We start from the raw sequence: 14,735 nt of genomic DNA on the forward strand, positions 1-14,735 counted from the left end.
CAGATTTTTATATATAATAAAATGACCCTCAATATAGTGAATTTCTAACTATAACGAATTTTAATCTCCAGCCCATGGATTCACTATAGTAAAAGTGAACTGCACTAGAGTTTTGGAACCGAAAACCATTGTGTTCCGAAATCCTTATCACAGTATTTAGTTCAAATTTTGGTACCTAAAACTGCAATTATACTTATTAAAGGCGATTCCGGAGGTATTTCTTTGGATATAGCGAAAAATATTATGGATATGTTTGGATTTTATGTTCATAATGGTAGTAATGCGTAATTATGTTAAATAACTATGTTATACTTTATTGACACTTTTTATTATATATTCCTTTTTATTATATTACACACTATTTTTAAATTATTTTTCCTTTATTATATTATTTTAAAATACACCAAAGAAATTATAATATATAATTAACATAAAATCTTAATTAAAAATCAAAAAATAAAAATCAAAAAACATGAAATTTAACGCATATAAATAAGTACATAATCACAAATTCTTTTAATATACATCTCGTTTTAAATTGTTTTACATTGATAGACCCCCTGTAAAAAAAGTCTATCCGTTTTTATATTCCATCTTTTTCCGTAAAAGGCTCATATTTCCGGAACTAATAATCTTATCACGGAATTTAACATTTTCTGTGAATGGATCCGTGAAAGGCTCATTTTTACGGAGTTTTTACAGAAACAACGGATAAAATTTTTTATAGGGACTTATTAGCTATAGTCGTACCAGATGTGATTTATTCCTCGAACCTTTAAAAATTGTTTCTTGTAACTTTCGGAAATATCTCTGATTGGCTAATTACTTTGTATTATTTGTAATATTGATGACTAAAATTGACGTAATAATGCCATTTTATTTAATCTATTAGTAATATTAATCTTATTATTAATAGATTTTAGATCTATAATTTTGTTATAAATTTACATTATATCCATTATTTCATGTTAGAAGCAATTTTTTCCGAGAAAAAGTAAAAATGTCGTTATATTCGTTTAATACAGGATTTATTAGTTTGTTTAAAGAATATGGTATAAAATATCCAATAGTAAAAGCTCCTATGGCAAAAATATCTGATGTAAAGTTAGCAAGTGAAGTTTATTTAGCAGGAGGGTTAAGTTTTCTTTCAACAGGTAGATAACTTGATTTTATCTTTATTAAATTTAACCGATTTTTAACTTTGGATTTAAAATTTTCTTTAATTATAGGATATAAGTCTTATGAAGATATTGATAATGATTTAAAATCAATTCGCGAATTATTAAAATCTACTCCAACCAACGGATTATTACCAATTGGTATAGCATTTATGACATTTGCACTAGACTCTGAATTTTCCTCCTCCTCTTCAAATTCGTCTCTTCATTTGACCCTTTCTTATAAACCATTAGCAATTTGGTTTTCATTTGGTGATTTTTCAAAATATGTACCTATAGTACGTTCATTATCACCTCACACAAAAATATTTGCTCAAGTACAAACAATAGAACAAGCAATAAATGCATATAAAAATAATGCAGACGTGATTGTAGTACAAGGTAATGAGAGCGGTGGACATGGATTAATTAATGGTGCATCTACATTAACTTTGGTACCTGAAGCTATTGATACTTTAAATCAAATTTATTCCTCTTCTAAAGAAGAGAACTTAAAAAAGCCTATTATCCTGGCTGCAGGAGGAATTATTGATGGTAGAGGTTTAGCTTCAGTATTAATGCTCGGTGGTGACGGAGTTGTAATGGGGACAAGATTTATAGTTTCTAAAGAGTCTGCTGCTCATCCTGATTCCAAAAAAATCATTATTAATACTAATGATGGTGGTGTAAATACGGTTAGAACTCAGATATTCGATAAATTAAAAGAACAGAATACTTGGCCATCTCAATGGGATGGTAGAGCAATTAAAAATAAAACTGTTGAAGAGATTGAGGAATTAGGTGGTGATGATGAAAAAATCGGCGAAAGAAAAAAAATTTACAAAGAAGCTGTTTTGGGAAAAGATTATTCGAGAGCGGTATGTTTGCTAATTATTTTTTTTTTTCTTTTTGTAATTTAATAATAAATTTGTTAATAAATTTCAATATATATTGTTTTTTGCTAGGTTATTTATGCTGGTTCCGGAGTTGGATTAATTCGTGATGAACCGTCTGTTAAAGTAAGTATATTTCATCATATAAGTAATACATAACTTATACTTTAAAAATTAATTCAACTTTTCTTTATTATATTCGTAGGAAATCTTGGAAAATACGGCAAAAGTTGCTACAGAAACAATCACACATGTATATAATTCGGTTATTACAAAAGAAAATATTTCGAAATTTTATTAGTCTAGAAGATTTTGTGTTTGTAAATTTTATTTAAATATTTTATTCAACTATTGTTATTATTTAATTCCAACAATGACCATATTTCTTGGACTTTTTAATTCGTCAAATATACCAAAACATTTGACTTCTTTTACATGATTATTTTCAAATAAATATAAACATTTATCTAATAATATAATACTCTCAAAACATGGTCCTAACATAGCTCTTAATGTCCAAAATACAATAATTTTACGCATATATCCTTTTTGCTTAAATTCATTATAATATTTTTCTGATTCTGATTGTGTGATACTATTTAATGGAAGAGAAAGTTTTTTTAATGCAGCATTGCAATATGTGGAAAATGATGTGAAACTTCGATGATGTAATTTTCCTATTCTTGGTGTATCTTTGACTAAATCTTTTTTAATTAATATATACTAAAGAAGAAGAAATGCGATTTAGCAAAAAAAAAAGACTTTTTTATATATAAATAAATGTGTATGACTTAACCTGTAATAGTGCTCGAAAAAAATGATGTTCAAATGCTTTAATACTTGATTCTTGTTGAACTGACCATCTTGATGGTACTTGGCATGCAAGATGTCTGATAGTTAATCCCATATAAAAATTTTTTTCTTTAAAAAATTTACTTAATGGGAATGAACATTTAATATCTTCATCTAAATAAAAAAAATATATTATTATTATTTATATTAAAACAAAGATTTCAATAAAAGAAAAAGAATATTTTAGTCATAATTAATACCTTTTGAATTCTCTTGTTTAGAATTTTCATTTTCATGAAGTAAATGGTAACAACATCCTACATTTACTACACATTTTATTTCTTCATTTTTAATAAATAAATCTAACATTGTACTTGATAATTCTCCACATGAATGTAATCCACATATTAAAAAATTATTATCTTGTTTTAAGTGTTTAGCTGAACAAGACCCATCTACGATATTTTTGTTATCATTAACAACCTTATTAAATTCATAATCTCCCACCTCTCCAACGTTAAATTGTTCCTTATTCTTATTCCACTCTGATATTAAATTAGTTAAAGTTTCCGTAGTCACATGTTGAGTAACATGAGTTAACCCTCCTTTTTTCTCACTTATAAGTTCATTACTTTTATCATCAACTTCCTTTTTTCCCTTGCGCAATAATCCAAGACTTTTTTCTGTACGAAATTGATATTTTTGTGCCCCACATGTTTGTATATTACTTGCATCTACAGCAAAGACACAAAGATTATATGTATATGCCAATACTCTACTTAAATATCCCTGTATAAAAGAGTAAAAATGATAAAGACGCTTATAAAATGAATTATCTTAACGCAAATTTATTACATACCTGTCCTGCTCCTAAATCAATTATTGAACTAATTTTATTTTCTTTTGTTAACTTTGCTATTAAACAACTCAATATTCTAACCTACAAATAAAATATGGTTAATTTTTAATTAACGTATATTGAAAGAAAATAATTAATAAATAACTACCTCATGTAACTTTTTTTCATTCATTCCTGGTAATATACGTTTATCAATTGATTCTTCACATTCTATCTGTAAATCTTTATAGTACTTTCATTAACAAATTATCATTATTCGTATCGATACTATCTATATAAGACGCGATAATTAAACATCTAATAAAGTAACCAAAGAAACTAACCATTAATTGAAATGTCACGCATTAAGACTAACCCTTTCGTATTTCTAATAAATTGCTTTAAAGATTCGGGCCAATCTTCCTGTCATTTATTATAAATCTTAAGACCAACTTTTTTCCATAACCTTCCCTACACTCACTATTATTTTATTTACCTCATATTCACAAAAACTAGCGAGTCTAATCATTTTATTCATGAATTTTTTCTCTTCTCCTTCTTCAGTAATTCCATTCTCACTTTCACTCATATATTCAACTTTAAACGCGTCAGTCCATTCTTCTGGAATAACTTCTTCCCAAGTATTTTTAATAAAAAAATCTACAATATGAGCATCCGCAAGTTTAGAATATTTTTTACAAAAGTTCATTAAAGTTTCTGCATAATCAAGTATATTATCTTTGTCATTTGTATAATTATGTGGATGCGGAAGAAAAATTTTTCGCGTGGACATTTTGAGTAAATAATTCAGTGTTAAAGTGATTCGCTATTGTTAATTCATCGTCATTTAATCATTCCTTTTTGGGTAAGCCGAAACTCGAGATTGAAATTGTCACTACTCCTCAAGGAAATATTTTATATCATATATATAATAATAATTAATGCAAAATGTTTAAAAATTCAAAGTCGTTGCTTCGTTCTAAAGCAGGTAATAATGATGGTTTCAAATTTATCTAATTCAATTTATTTAACATATATATATTTGCATATAATTTAGGTAAGTCAAAAGGGACAATTATTGATGTTCCCGGGAAATCACTAGAACCAACTCCAATTACAATAGTACAACCTTCAAATTCACAGGAGTCTGGTGGTAGTAATAAATCTACTCAGTCGGAAACAAATCCCGATGCTATTATAGTTAATTATGAAGGCAACACGATTGATGTAGTTAGTCAAGCGCCACAAGATATTATGATGGATGTTTCTCCATCAATATTACCAGCTAAGACGCGCTCTAATGAGAAACGATCCATAAATCGTACTGCTGACAATGTGATCAATAAATCCTCTGGAGATGGAACACAAAGAAAATCTTCACAAAAATTTCCTACAAGTCCGAAAATCATTCTTTCATTTACTAATGACTCACTGGTTGAATCATCCTCCTCTTCAAGTGCTACTGGAATGGTTGAATCACAAAATACTCGACAAGATAGTGAAGACGCAATATCTCAACATATTGAAGAATCTGATGTAACGACTGAAGATTCATCTGTTAAAACAAGACAACGTAAAACAGCTATTACGAATAAGAAACGAGCAAGATCAAATAATGATGATGAACAATCTGAAGATTCAACGGTAGCAACATCATCATCATCAAAACAGTCAAAACGTCGTAAACGTTCTAGTTCTATTGCATCCATAACGTCTTCAACTAATACGGATGGCAGTTCCACAAAAAGTAATTCTACAGCTGGTAGAAAACGACGAAGTAAATCACGTAAAGCGCGTACTACTACCCGTAGACAACAATCTAGTAAAAGCCGTGTTAAACCTTGGGAAGATGATCCTGAAGACGAAAATCCACTTGATGATTCTATTGTTACAATGGCCGAATTGTGTAAAGATTTAAAACGGGGTCGTAAATCTAATACTTATAAGGAACTAGAGTATGCTAAGTATCAAAAATCACAACAAAAACGCAGACAACGTGCAGCAGCTAATAATATTAGAGATGATGACCAAATGAATGTTGGTGATGGTGAAACCCCTATTTATCAACCTTTGGGGGATGAAGGTAATGAGTTAGCTCAAGATCAGAATATTCCCGGAGATCATCAAGATGAGCAAAATGAGCAAAATGAGCAAAATGAGCAATATGAAATTGAACAAAATGAAGAGTTTAATAATGATGGAAGCGAAAATTACGAAGAATATCATGAGAATAGAGAATGGGAGCAAGAAGGTTGTTATGATGAAGATGGAAATTGGATTCAATATGAAAATTATGAAAACGAAGAGTATCAGCAAGATTATGAAATGGAAGAAGTGGAAGATGAGAATACACAAGGCGAAAATAACGAAAATGATAAGCCAACTCTTATGAAACGGTAATTTAATATATATGTATATTTTTTTTTTAAAAAAAAAGAAAGTCTTCTTTAATTAATTCTGTATAATTCAAATGAAAAGTCGCGTGTTTTCATCACGTGGCAGCAGATTTGTAAACGCGGATGGACAATATACAGTTCGCGAAGAACAAGATTCACGTCCACGTATTTATGAAAATGATGAAGGAATGGAAGTTGTAGAAGAAGATAAATTTTCTCATATTGTAAATTCTTTTACTTATTCTAAAAAGCCAAGAAAAAATGAAAGATGGACAATTGATGATACTGAATTGTTTTTCAAGGTATTGTGAATATTCATAATATTATTAACAAAGTTTTATTTATTACTAATAACGGCACGATAATTTGTTTTTATAATATAGGCATTGTCACGATGGGGAACCGATTTTGAGATAATATCTAGAAAAATATTTGATAATAGAAAATCTCGTGATCAAGTTAAAAATAAATATAAAAGAGAACGTAAAATTAATCCATTGCGTGTTTATAAGGCATTGGATACGCGCATTCCCATAGGTAATAATTAAATCTCAACTTATTTATTCCAAATTTATACTAATTTTTTTTTTTAAACAAGAACCTGAAGAATTGGAAATCATTTCACGATATACCGAAGAACTAGCAACTATACAAGCAGATAATGATATTCAAGGTGAAACTATAGAAGTAAATCAAGACGATATAGTAAATGATGTAGAAGGTGGTTCAACTGAAGAAAACCGTGAAGCATTTGATCTGATATAATTTTTTCAATGACAATGTAATTTTTTTTTGCATTTGCAAATCGAATTATTTCATTGTACATTTAAGACTATTTAATTCTGTAATTAACCAACAATTTGTAAAATAAATTTTTATAATAAAGTCTGGTTGAGAGAAATTTTATGAGGATTTGGGTTGGATGTGTACCAGTAGCAAATGATGGGTCAATGGACACCGGCAAGATGATATAATTTAGGACTAGCTAACCAAAGACTTTGGACGGAATACTAGCTAATTTTAAAATTTCGCATTGATTCAATTCTTTACTTTCAAAACCGTTGAAACAAATGATTCAAATTATAAGTACGCTTCGTTGAAAGCACCGAACAAAACTTGGACTATTTTCTGCGGAGCGTGTTGATTTCTTTTTTGAATCTAGTAGTAAAAATTCCAAATTTTTTAAATTTTTTAAGCTATTTATTGTCTTACACGCTCACAATTAACTTGTCCAAAGTTGATCAAACTTGATAATTTTCATTTATGGAGGCGGGTAATTCCCTCTTTCAATCATTCGGAAGTAATATAATGTGGTATTGTTTAACAATCCACTTAACGAATTCTCGTGTACTTTATTCAAATCTTTTTTTCTAATTATTCCCTTCATGTATCATTTTGATGTTAAACCTCTTTTGTCACTAAATCCTTTGGAACTTGTTAGAAACTTCAATATCATTTTTCCCGGAGATTAGCCGGTCAAAATGTCCTAACTCCTGGATCTATTGCGTATTCCTCCACTATTGTCCATTCAGACAAATGACTCTTACTCTTAGTAATCAATTCTATTTTTAATTTCATGAGTGATACTCCTATACACAGTTGCCAAAAAAAGATAGTATAACACGTACACTGCCTTCCTGCGCCTCTTTCTGGTTTTCAAATAGGTGGTGGTTTAAATAAATAGGTCAGGGTTTTTTTTTTCAGCATCAGTCTTTTTTTTTCAAACTAATTATCACTCTCATAAAATGGATAAATTTAAGGAGGTTAGTCATATTAAATTTTTATATATTCTAGTTTAAAGGTCTAGAGTTGTTAAGTATGAGTGTAAGGAGAAGCGTAAAAAAATTTTTTATATAGATAATGAACGATGTTAAGTTTCATAGGTTTCTAAAAGGAGGTTATACATTCATAAAGTTTTCAAGGAATTGTTGTTATATTCTTATACCCTTAAAAGAAATTTATGTATCTTCTCAAATCAGTTTTATGAAAATCAAAATCATTTTCAAATATTTATTATTAATTTTTTTTATTTTTTTATTTATTTTTTTTGCAATAATTTCTAATACTTCTAATTTAATAAATAACGTATTCTAATATACTTCAATTTTTTACTAATTTTCAATAATAGAAAGTTAGTTCTCTTCGCGCTGACCTTGATGCTTCTCATGCTAAAAATGAAGAGTTAACAAATGAAAAGAAAAAATTAGAAGAAGAAATGACGGCAAAAGAACAAGAAGCTAGTGGGCTTTCGAAAAAAGTTGAAAAACTTGAAAATGATTTAGATGAGACTGAAAAGACTTTGAGAGAAACCACGGAAAAGTAAGTTTAAGAATTTCAATCCCATCATCTACTACTATTCGTTACTTAATTTAGTGCATATTTTGGTATCATCTACCTCTAATATAAAAATCTTTATTTTCTTTCTAGACTACGTGAACTTGAAATCAAATTCGAAAACAGCGAACGTCAAGTTGCTAAACTTGAACAAGAAAAGATAAAGTTAGAGGAGACTATCGAGGAACAAAGTGAGAAATTTAAACAGAAAGAGAAAGAACTTGAAGAAACTCTAAAGTCTATCGAAAATTTGTAAAAGAATTCTTTATAGTCATCCATATATTAGTTGAACCATATTTGTATGTATTGTATTTTATTTTCATAGTGCGTTTTTATTAATTAAATTTTTTTATTTTCATTAAATAACTGAATTATTAAATTATTAAATTATATACAACTATTTATATTACATTTTATAGATATATTTTTATTTTTTTTCTGGGTTTTAGTTGAACAAGAAACTTAAATTAATTTAATCCACTTTGTAGATATTATTTTGTTCTTAAAAGAAAATTAAATGCTGAAATCATTGTAATAGTAATCCAAAATTCTCTCAAGTCTAATCTTATATAGAGATAATGTAATCAATTCATGGAACAAAATGATCAAAAAGTGGAAGAAAAAATTTTTTTTTCTTGATGGGATTTATTAAAGGATGAAAGACCATTGTATTTTTGTTCTAATTTACATTTGTCTTACCATTAATATATAATTAAATAATCACAAAGTTTAAATTACAGTACTTAATTGGTATAATCAAATAAATTTACCTCCTTAAAATGTTAGTAAATAATTAAGAATCGAATTACCCAAACCAACACGCAATTAAATTTTATGTTGTGCATTAATAATAAACTTTTGAGGTGGTAAATCTATGCATAATGACAATATTAAACTTGCATGTTTTCTGTAGCGTATCACTTATTAAACTGAATTCTGGTCATATGGTCATATCGCAACACAAAGTTACGTCGTCATTTGCATGTCAGTTCTTAGACATATAATTCAAATTAACTAGTGATTATGGCATAAAAAACCTTAGAACATATACAAATATACAATATTGTAAAAAAATGAAAAAAATGCAATTGGTAAAAAAACTCTTAGATAGTAAATGCTAATTTATAAAAATAATAGTTTCATATTTTATTTTATTCATTACACAAGTTTTATATTTAATATTCACTCATACAAATCTTAATAGGCTCTTATTTTTTTTATAATTTAAAGAATTTTAATATTTTTATTATTGTGCAAACTTCTGGAATAATTAAATTGACCTCATAATGGACATTCCAAATATCCTATATATATATATTTGCAGATACTATAGTATTTCAGGTATAATACAAATTTCAGAGGTTTGCCCTTATACCTCTCTTTTATTTCTAAGATGTTAATCATTTTTTAGAAATTAAATAAATTTTTTTTCCAAGTAATTGAACAACTGAATCAATTTTACTATTTTTTTTTATAAGAAACTAATAATTTTTTTTGCTTAATCTTATTAACTAAACAAAATGAATGAAATAATTATAAGTATTTAAATAATCAATAATCATTTTTATAAAATACTATATCTGATATAAAATAAATAAAAAAATAATTATAGATAAATAATATATTTAAAAAAAAATATTATATATCAAAAGATTTTTTTTTTTTATAAAAAAAAGGAAAATTAATAAAAATGAATAGAAATAAAAATGCATGAGAATAAGGTTATCTTACTGTTATCTTTCTTGCAATCAGATCAGATAAACATAGTATCTATACGGTAAAAATGTCATAAGTTGGATTATCTCCTATCAATAATAAAAAATGGTATCTAATAATATTAATAATTAGATAAATATATAATAATAATAAAGGTATTAACTAATATATATCATATTTTTTTTAAAAAATTAAATACCTCTTTTTACAAAAATTTTGAATAAAAAGTTTAAGATGTTTAATTTTAAAAGATTTTTATGAGTATTTTATATATAACTTTTTTAATATAACTTGAAAAGTTTAAGATAATGTTTAATTTTAAAAAATACTTAATATTGGAAAAATATAATATTAATAATTTAATATATACTTTATATTTAAATTCTAAAATAAAATATTTTGGTTAATATTACATCTATAGAAATAAAATAGATATCAAAATATTTATTTTAACAAAATAAATAAAATTATTAAAATTATTGGTTCTTAAAATTATGAAATCAAATCTGAATTTTTTCAAAATCCTGTTATTTTTTTTTGTTATTTACAATAAAATTAATAATATTTTTTTTAAAAAAAAAATTGATTTTTATTAGCTAATTTTAATTTATTGAAAATTTTATAATAATTAAATAGTAACTATTATAAATCTCTTAAATAAATAAATCCTATATAATTTTTTTATTTATAAGATAATAATTTATTATAAATTAAAATAAAAATAAAAATATTAGATTTCTTTTATTGAAATAAATCTAATAATATAAATTTTATTAAAATCTAGTTAGTAAATCTTTAAAAAATAGAAGTATATAAGTATGATATTTAAAGTTCTTAAATACTTATATTTAGTATTAACCATTAGTTTTATTATTTAAAAATTTAATTACTATCAATAAAAAAACTTTTTAATATAATGCAATTTTAAAAAAGATATCTGCTTTATTTTAAATGATCTTTTACTCCAATAGTATTATTGGTATAAATTCTTAAAGTAACTATTTATTAAGACAAATATTCTTAAGAATTATTTAAAATTAAATTTTTTTATCTTTTATCAAACATTTTTATAATTTATATTAGAATTATATTAATTTTGATCAGAATTATATATTACAAAATTTTATTATTCTATATACTTTATTTTAGATATTGAAAAGAGACTCTTTTCAGTTTTCACTAATCGTATGAACAATTTTTTTTATGAAATTTCAGCAACATATTTTTGATAAAAATACTAAAAAATATGGACACCAAAGTACAACTAAATATGCAAGATGGTAAGTCCTTGCTCAACCTCTTGATGACGAGAAGTTTTACCTACTTTTTAAAAAAATGCTTGAAGTTTACCATTTAATTAGCACAACTGGTTTATCTCAAACCTTGAAAGAAATAAACTTCAAAACACACGAACGTTTACTGGAACTCAAGTCTCCATTCAGTGAAGAACTTGAACAACTGGATGTTAGCGATAACTATGACAAGTTTTTGTTCCTTTTCTATACCTTCAAAGATTTTTGACACACCCTCTTCTATGAGGAATTATATGCTCAACAAGCAACAATATCATCATCTAATTAAATACTGGCATAACCGAATGATTACTCAATGGAAATAGAAATTTTAGAGAAACCCAAACACCAATCACTGGTTGTACTCCCTATGACTATACATGAAACTGAAATTGGTTAATTTTGACCTCTGAAATGGTCGAAATGGTCGAAATGATTTTGACGATTCCCCTTTTTTTCCAAAAGTCGAAATGGTCGAAATTACATCATAGTCATATGATTTTATAGTAAACAATAATATTAAAATTCAAAGTTAACGAACTCCGCATCCAGTAAATCGATTTTTATGATCTTTACGCAGTTGGATTCAGCTCATCGAGAGGATTCCAATGATATGTATTTCATATTTGTAGCATCAATATTGACGGAGTTATTCACATTTAAAATTTGGTATTAAATAGTCTTAGGTCAAGTAAATAAAATTATTCGTTTCTCATAACCGGGCAGATCATGTAAATGTTAAAAAAAGATAAAAAAATTTATTTTATTTAGTCATGTGATTTTAGTTTTGACCAATCATAATCATAAAAAAATAATTTTTTTTTCTACCGGCAAAAAATTTATTAAATCAACCAATCAACTTCTAGGAATCGGCTAAATTTTTATTGAAAAATAAATTTTTTTCCGGGTGGCCGGGTCAAATTTAGCAATTTTTTTTCATGAGAAACGAATAATTTTATTTCTTTGGCCTTATAATTTTTATAGTAAACAATAATTTTAAAATTCAAAGTTAACGATCTCCGCATCCAGTAATTCGATTTTTATGATCTTTATGCAGTTGGATTCAGCTCATCGAGAGAATTCCAATGATATGTATTTCATATTTGTAGCATCAATATTGACGGAGTTATTCACATTTAAAATTTGGTATTAAATAGTCTTAGGTCAAGTAAATAAAATTATTCGTTTCTCATAACCGGGCGGATCATGTAAATGTTAAAAAAAAATAAAAAAATTTATTTTATTTAGTCATGTGATTTTAGTTTTGACCAATCATAATCATAAAAAAATAATTTTTTTTTCTACCGGCAAAAAATTTATTAAATCAACCAATCAACTTCTAGGAATCGGCTAAATTTTTATTGAAAAATAAATTTTTTTCCGGGCGGCCGAATCAAATTTAGCAATTTTTTTTCATGAGAAACGAATAATTTTATTTCTTTGGCCTTATAATTTTTATAGTAAACAATAATTTTAAAATTCAAAGTTAACGATCTCCGCATCCAGTAATTCGATTTTTATGATCTTTACGCGGTTGGATTCAGCTCATCGAGAGGATGATATGTATTTCATACTTGTAGCATCAATATTGACGGAATTATTCACGTTTAAAATTTTATATTAAATTATAATTATAAAAATCACATGACTATGATGTAATTTCGACCATTTCGACTTTAATTTTGACTTTTAACCTTCCCAAGTTGAAATATTTCTACTTTTGGGCTTTAATTTCGACTTCATATATATCTGTGACATAAACAAAATTGAATGTACAAACTCAGCTATATACTCCAAAAGGAAAAAAGTACGTGACATACACTGAAATTATATTAGGTTTCAGTGCCGATGATTCCTGACTTACGTTACCATCCCTAAGAAAAAATGGAACACTCAAAATGCTTTCAAGAAGGGTAGTACTCGTAGTACATCATCTAAACTACAGCTAAGGTTGCTTGCCGAAACCTAGGGGTTTAGGCAAAATGGCGTTTTGCCGAAAAGCGAAATTCTGCCAAAACTATATTAAAGTTATATTAAAAAACTGGCGAAACTTTGGAGAAAGGCGAAACTGCCGAAACTTATTATAAATGCCGAAACTGCCAAAACTCTGCCGAAACTATAATAAATCTATAGTAAAATTTTGACGAAACTAATCGTAGGATTTTGAAGAGGTTTAGACAAGCAATCTTAACTACAGCAGCAAAAGACAAAGAAGTTTAAGCTTACATTGGAGAAAACTATTTCAACTATTATAACCAGATATTTACCACAAAATACCGCTAATATCCGTAAAATAGTCATTTATAATATCCCTTTCACCATGCCGCAACTCAATATCTTAACGAACCTTGAGAAATGGGTCAAGTAATTGCGTTTAAAATTAGACACAAAAGAAGTATATGACAGTGACTATGTCTATAGATTTTAACGAGTGGGCTTTACATAACTGGAATAATGGAGTATAGACTGCTCCATTTGGAGGAATGCCTATTAGATGGTTTCCTGCGTCCTGATCTTTGAAGCAGCACAAAGAGCATGAGAAATTCCAGATTGTTGTGATAAATGTGCTTAAATCTATTACTAATAATGTTATTTACAATGCAGAGAATCCAATCCAATCAATACTATCGCAACTGAATGCTACCTTAGCTTTCAAAATCATTTAAGATCATGGGAGAAGGAAGTTGATCGTATATTTTGACATTTGGGCAAGTTTAGATAAAACTTTCAATACCAACTTCACTTTCTAAGAATTTAAAGGTGTTTGGACTAAATACTTTTCTCTCACCTTGAATCAGCCTAGAAATAGACTACCAAAAAAGATGGACTCTATATAGAAGCAGAACCAAGTGAAGACTCTGAATGTTTTACAGAAAGATGATAATGGTAGACAGAATAAGAAGGGAAGTCCAACAGAAAAAAAAAGTAATTCACTTCGAATAATAAGGGCTTTAACAGTAAGGACAAACTTACCATTTTAGCTGAAATTCAAACCTTGCTAAGATCACTGGCCAACTGATGGGGTGATTGGGCCAAATACAGTGTATTAGAGATGAATAGTGTACTTGCTACTATGTTAATATATATATTAACCTTTTTTTTTACCTTAATTTTTTTTTGTTTAAAATTTTTTTTTGTTTTCTGTTTCGTAATGGGTTTTGTGAACTTTTCCTAAGAACGAGTATGCATGAAGAGCAGAAAGTATTCTCATAGCAAAATATCTGCCTGACAGTGTATACGTGGAGTTTTTGCAAGAGAATATAATAAGTGATTTGAGGCTTAATAAATTAGTTTAGGATTTTTGTATATTTCGTGCT

At 27.0% G+C, this 14,735-nt stretch overlaps 4 protein-coding genes across 6 annotated transcripts; 3 read left to right on the forward strand and 1 right to left on the reverse strand.

Annotated features, from left to right (window-relative positions):
• The first annotated feature begins 980 nt into the window (after positions 1-980).
• Positions 981-2,852, forward strand: OCT59_001973 (uncharacterized protein). The gene is made up of 4 exons (XM_025316057.2): positions 981-1,154; positions 1,230-2,035; positions 2,123-2,176; positions 2,256-2,852. Exons 1-4 carry the CDS (start codon positions 1,001-1,003, stop codon positions 2,349-2,351), a joined length of 1,110 nt encoding a protein of 369 aa, XP_025181427.1. The 5' UTR covers positions 981-1,000; the 3' UTR covers positions 2,352-2,852.
• OCT59_001974 (uncharacterized protein) lies at positions 2,408-4,473 on the reverse strand (the record flags this gene model as incomplete). The annotated part of the gene is made up of 7 exons (XM_025308329.2): positions 2,408-2,773; positions 2,847-3,016; positions 3,103-3,631; positions 3,702-3,782; positions 3,850-3,923; positions 4,025-4,103; positions 4,177-4,473. 7 exons carry the CDS (start codon positions 4,471-4,473, stop codon positions 2,408-2,410), a joined length of 1,596 nt encoding a protein of 531 aa, XP_025181426.2.
• Positions 4,474-4,628: 155 nt separating this feature from the next.
• OCT59_001975 (uncharacterized protein) lies at positions 4,629-7,623 on the forward strand (the record flags this gene model as incomplete). The annotated part of the gene is made up of 5 exons (XM_025325390.2): positions 4,629-4,668; positions 4,738-6,076; positions 6,159-6,378; positions 6,460-6,613; positions 6,675-7,623. The coding sequence occupies 5 exons, from the start codon at positions 4,629-4,631 to the stop codon at positions 6,839-6,841; spliced, it is 1,920 nt and encodes a 639-aa protein (XP_025181424.1). The 3' UTR covers positions 6,842-7,623.
• Positions 7,624-7,772: 149 nt separating this feature from the next.
• OCT59_001976 (uncharacterized protein) lies at positions 7,773-9,203 on the forward strand. Of its 3 annotated transcripts, none has more exons than XM_066144181.1 (4): positions 7,773-7,839; positions 8,205-8,395; positions 8,504-8,709; positions 8,830-9,203. In XM_066144181.1, exons 1-3 carry the CDS (start codon positions 7,822-7,824, stop codon positions 8,664-8,666), a joined length of 372 nt encoding a protein of 123 aa, XP_065995367.1. In that variant the 5' UTR covers positions 7,773-7,821; the 3' UTR covers positions 8,667-8,709; positions 8,830-9,203. The 3 variants fall into 3 exon arrangements, with proteins under 3 accessions (XP_065995367.1, XP_025181423.1, XP_065995368.1); XM_025316055.2 differs by having other exon boundaries at positions 7,778-7,839; positions 8,899-9,196; XM_066144182.1 differs by having other exon boundaries at positions 7,798-7,839; positions 8,209-8,395; positions 8,830-9,196.
• Positions 9,204-14,735: the final 5,532 nt, after the last annotated feature.

This window comes from Rhizophagus irregularis, chromosome 10 (genome assembly GCF_026210795.1).
Source record: "Rhizophagus irregularis chromosome 10, complete sequence".
Classification (NCBI taxonomy): domain Eukaryota; kingdom Fungi; phylum Glomeromycota; class Glomeromycetes; order Glomerales; family Glomeraceae; genus Rhizophagus; species Rhizophagus irregularis.

Bases quoted from the DNA above. Each gene is read 5' to 3' on its own strand.
- OCT59_001973 (XM_025316057.2), top strand. From the start codon at position 1,001: ATGTCGTTATATTCGTTTAATACAGGATTTATTAGTTTGTTTAAAGAA. The intron at 2,036-2,122 runs GTATGTTTGCTA...GTTTTTTGCTAG, and splicing joins GAAAAGATTATTCGAGAGCG to GTTATTTATGCTGGTTCCGG. The intron at 2,177-2,255 runs GTAAGTATATTT...TTATATTCGTAG, and splicing joins GTGATGAACCGTCTGTTAAA to GAAATCTTGGAAAATACGGC.
- OCT59_001976 (XM_066144181.1), top strand. The intron at 8,396-8,503 runs GTAAGTTTAAGA...TTTTCTTTCTAG, and splicing joins TTGAGAGAAACCACGGAAAA to ACTACGTGAACTTGAAATCA.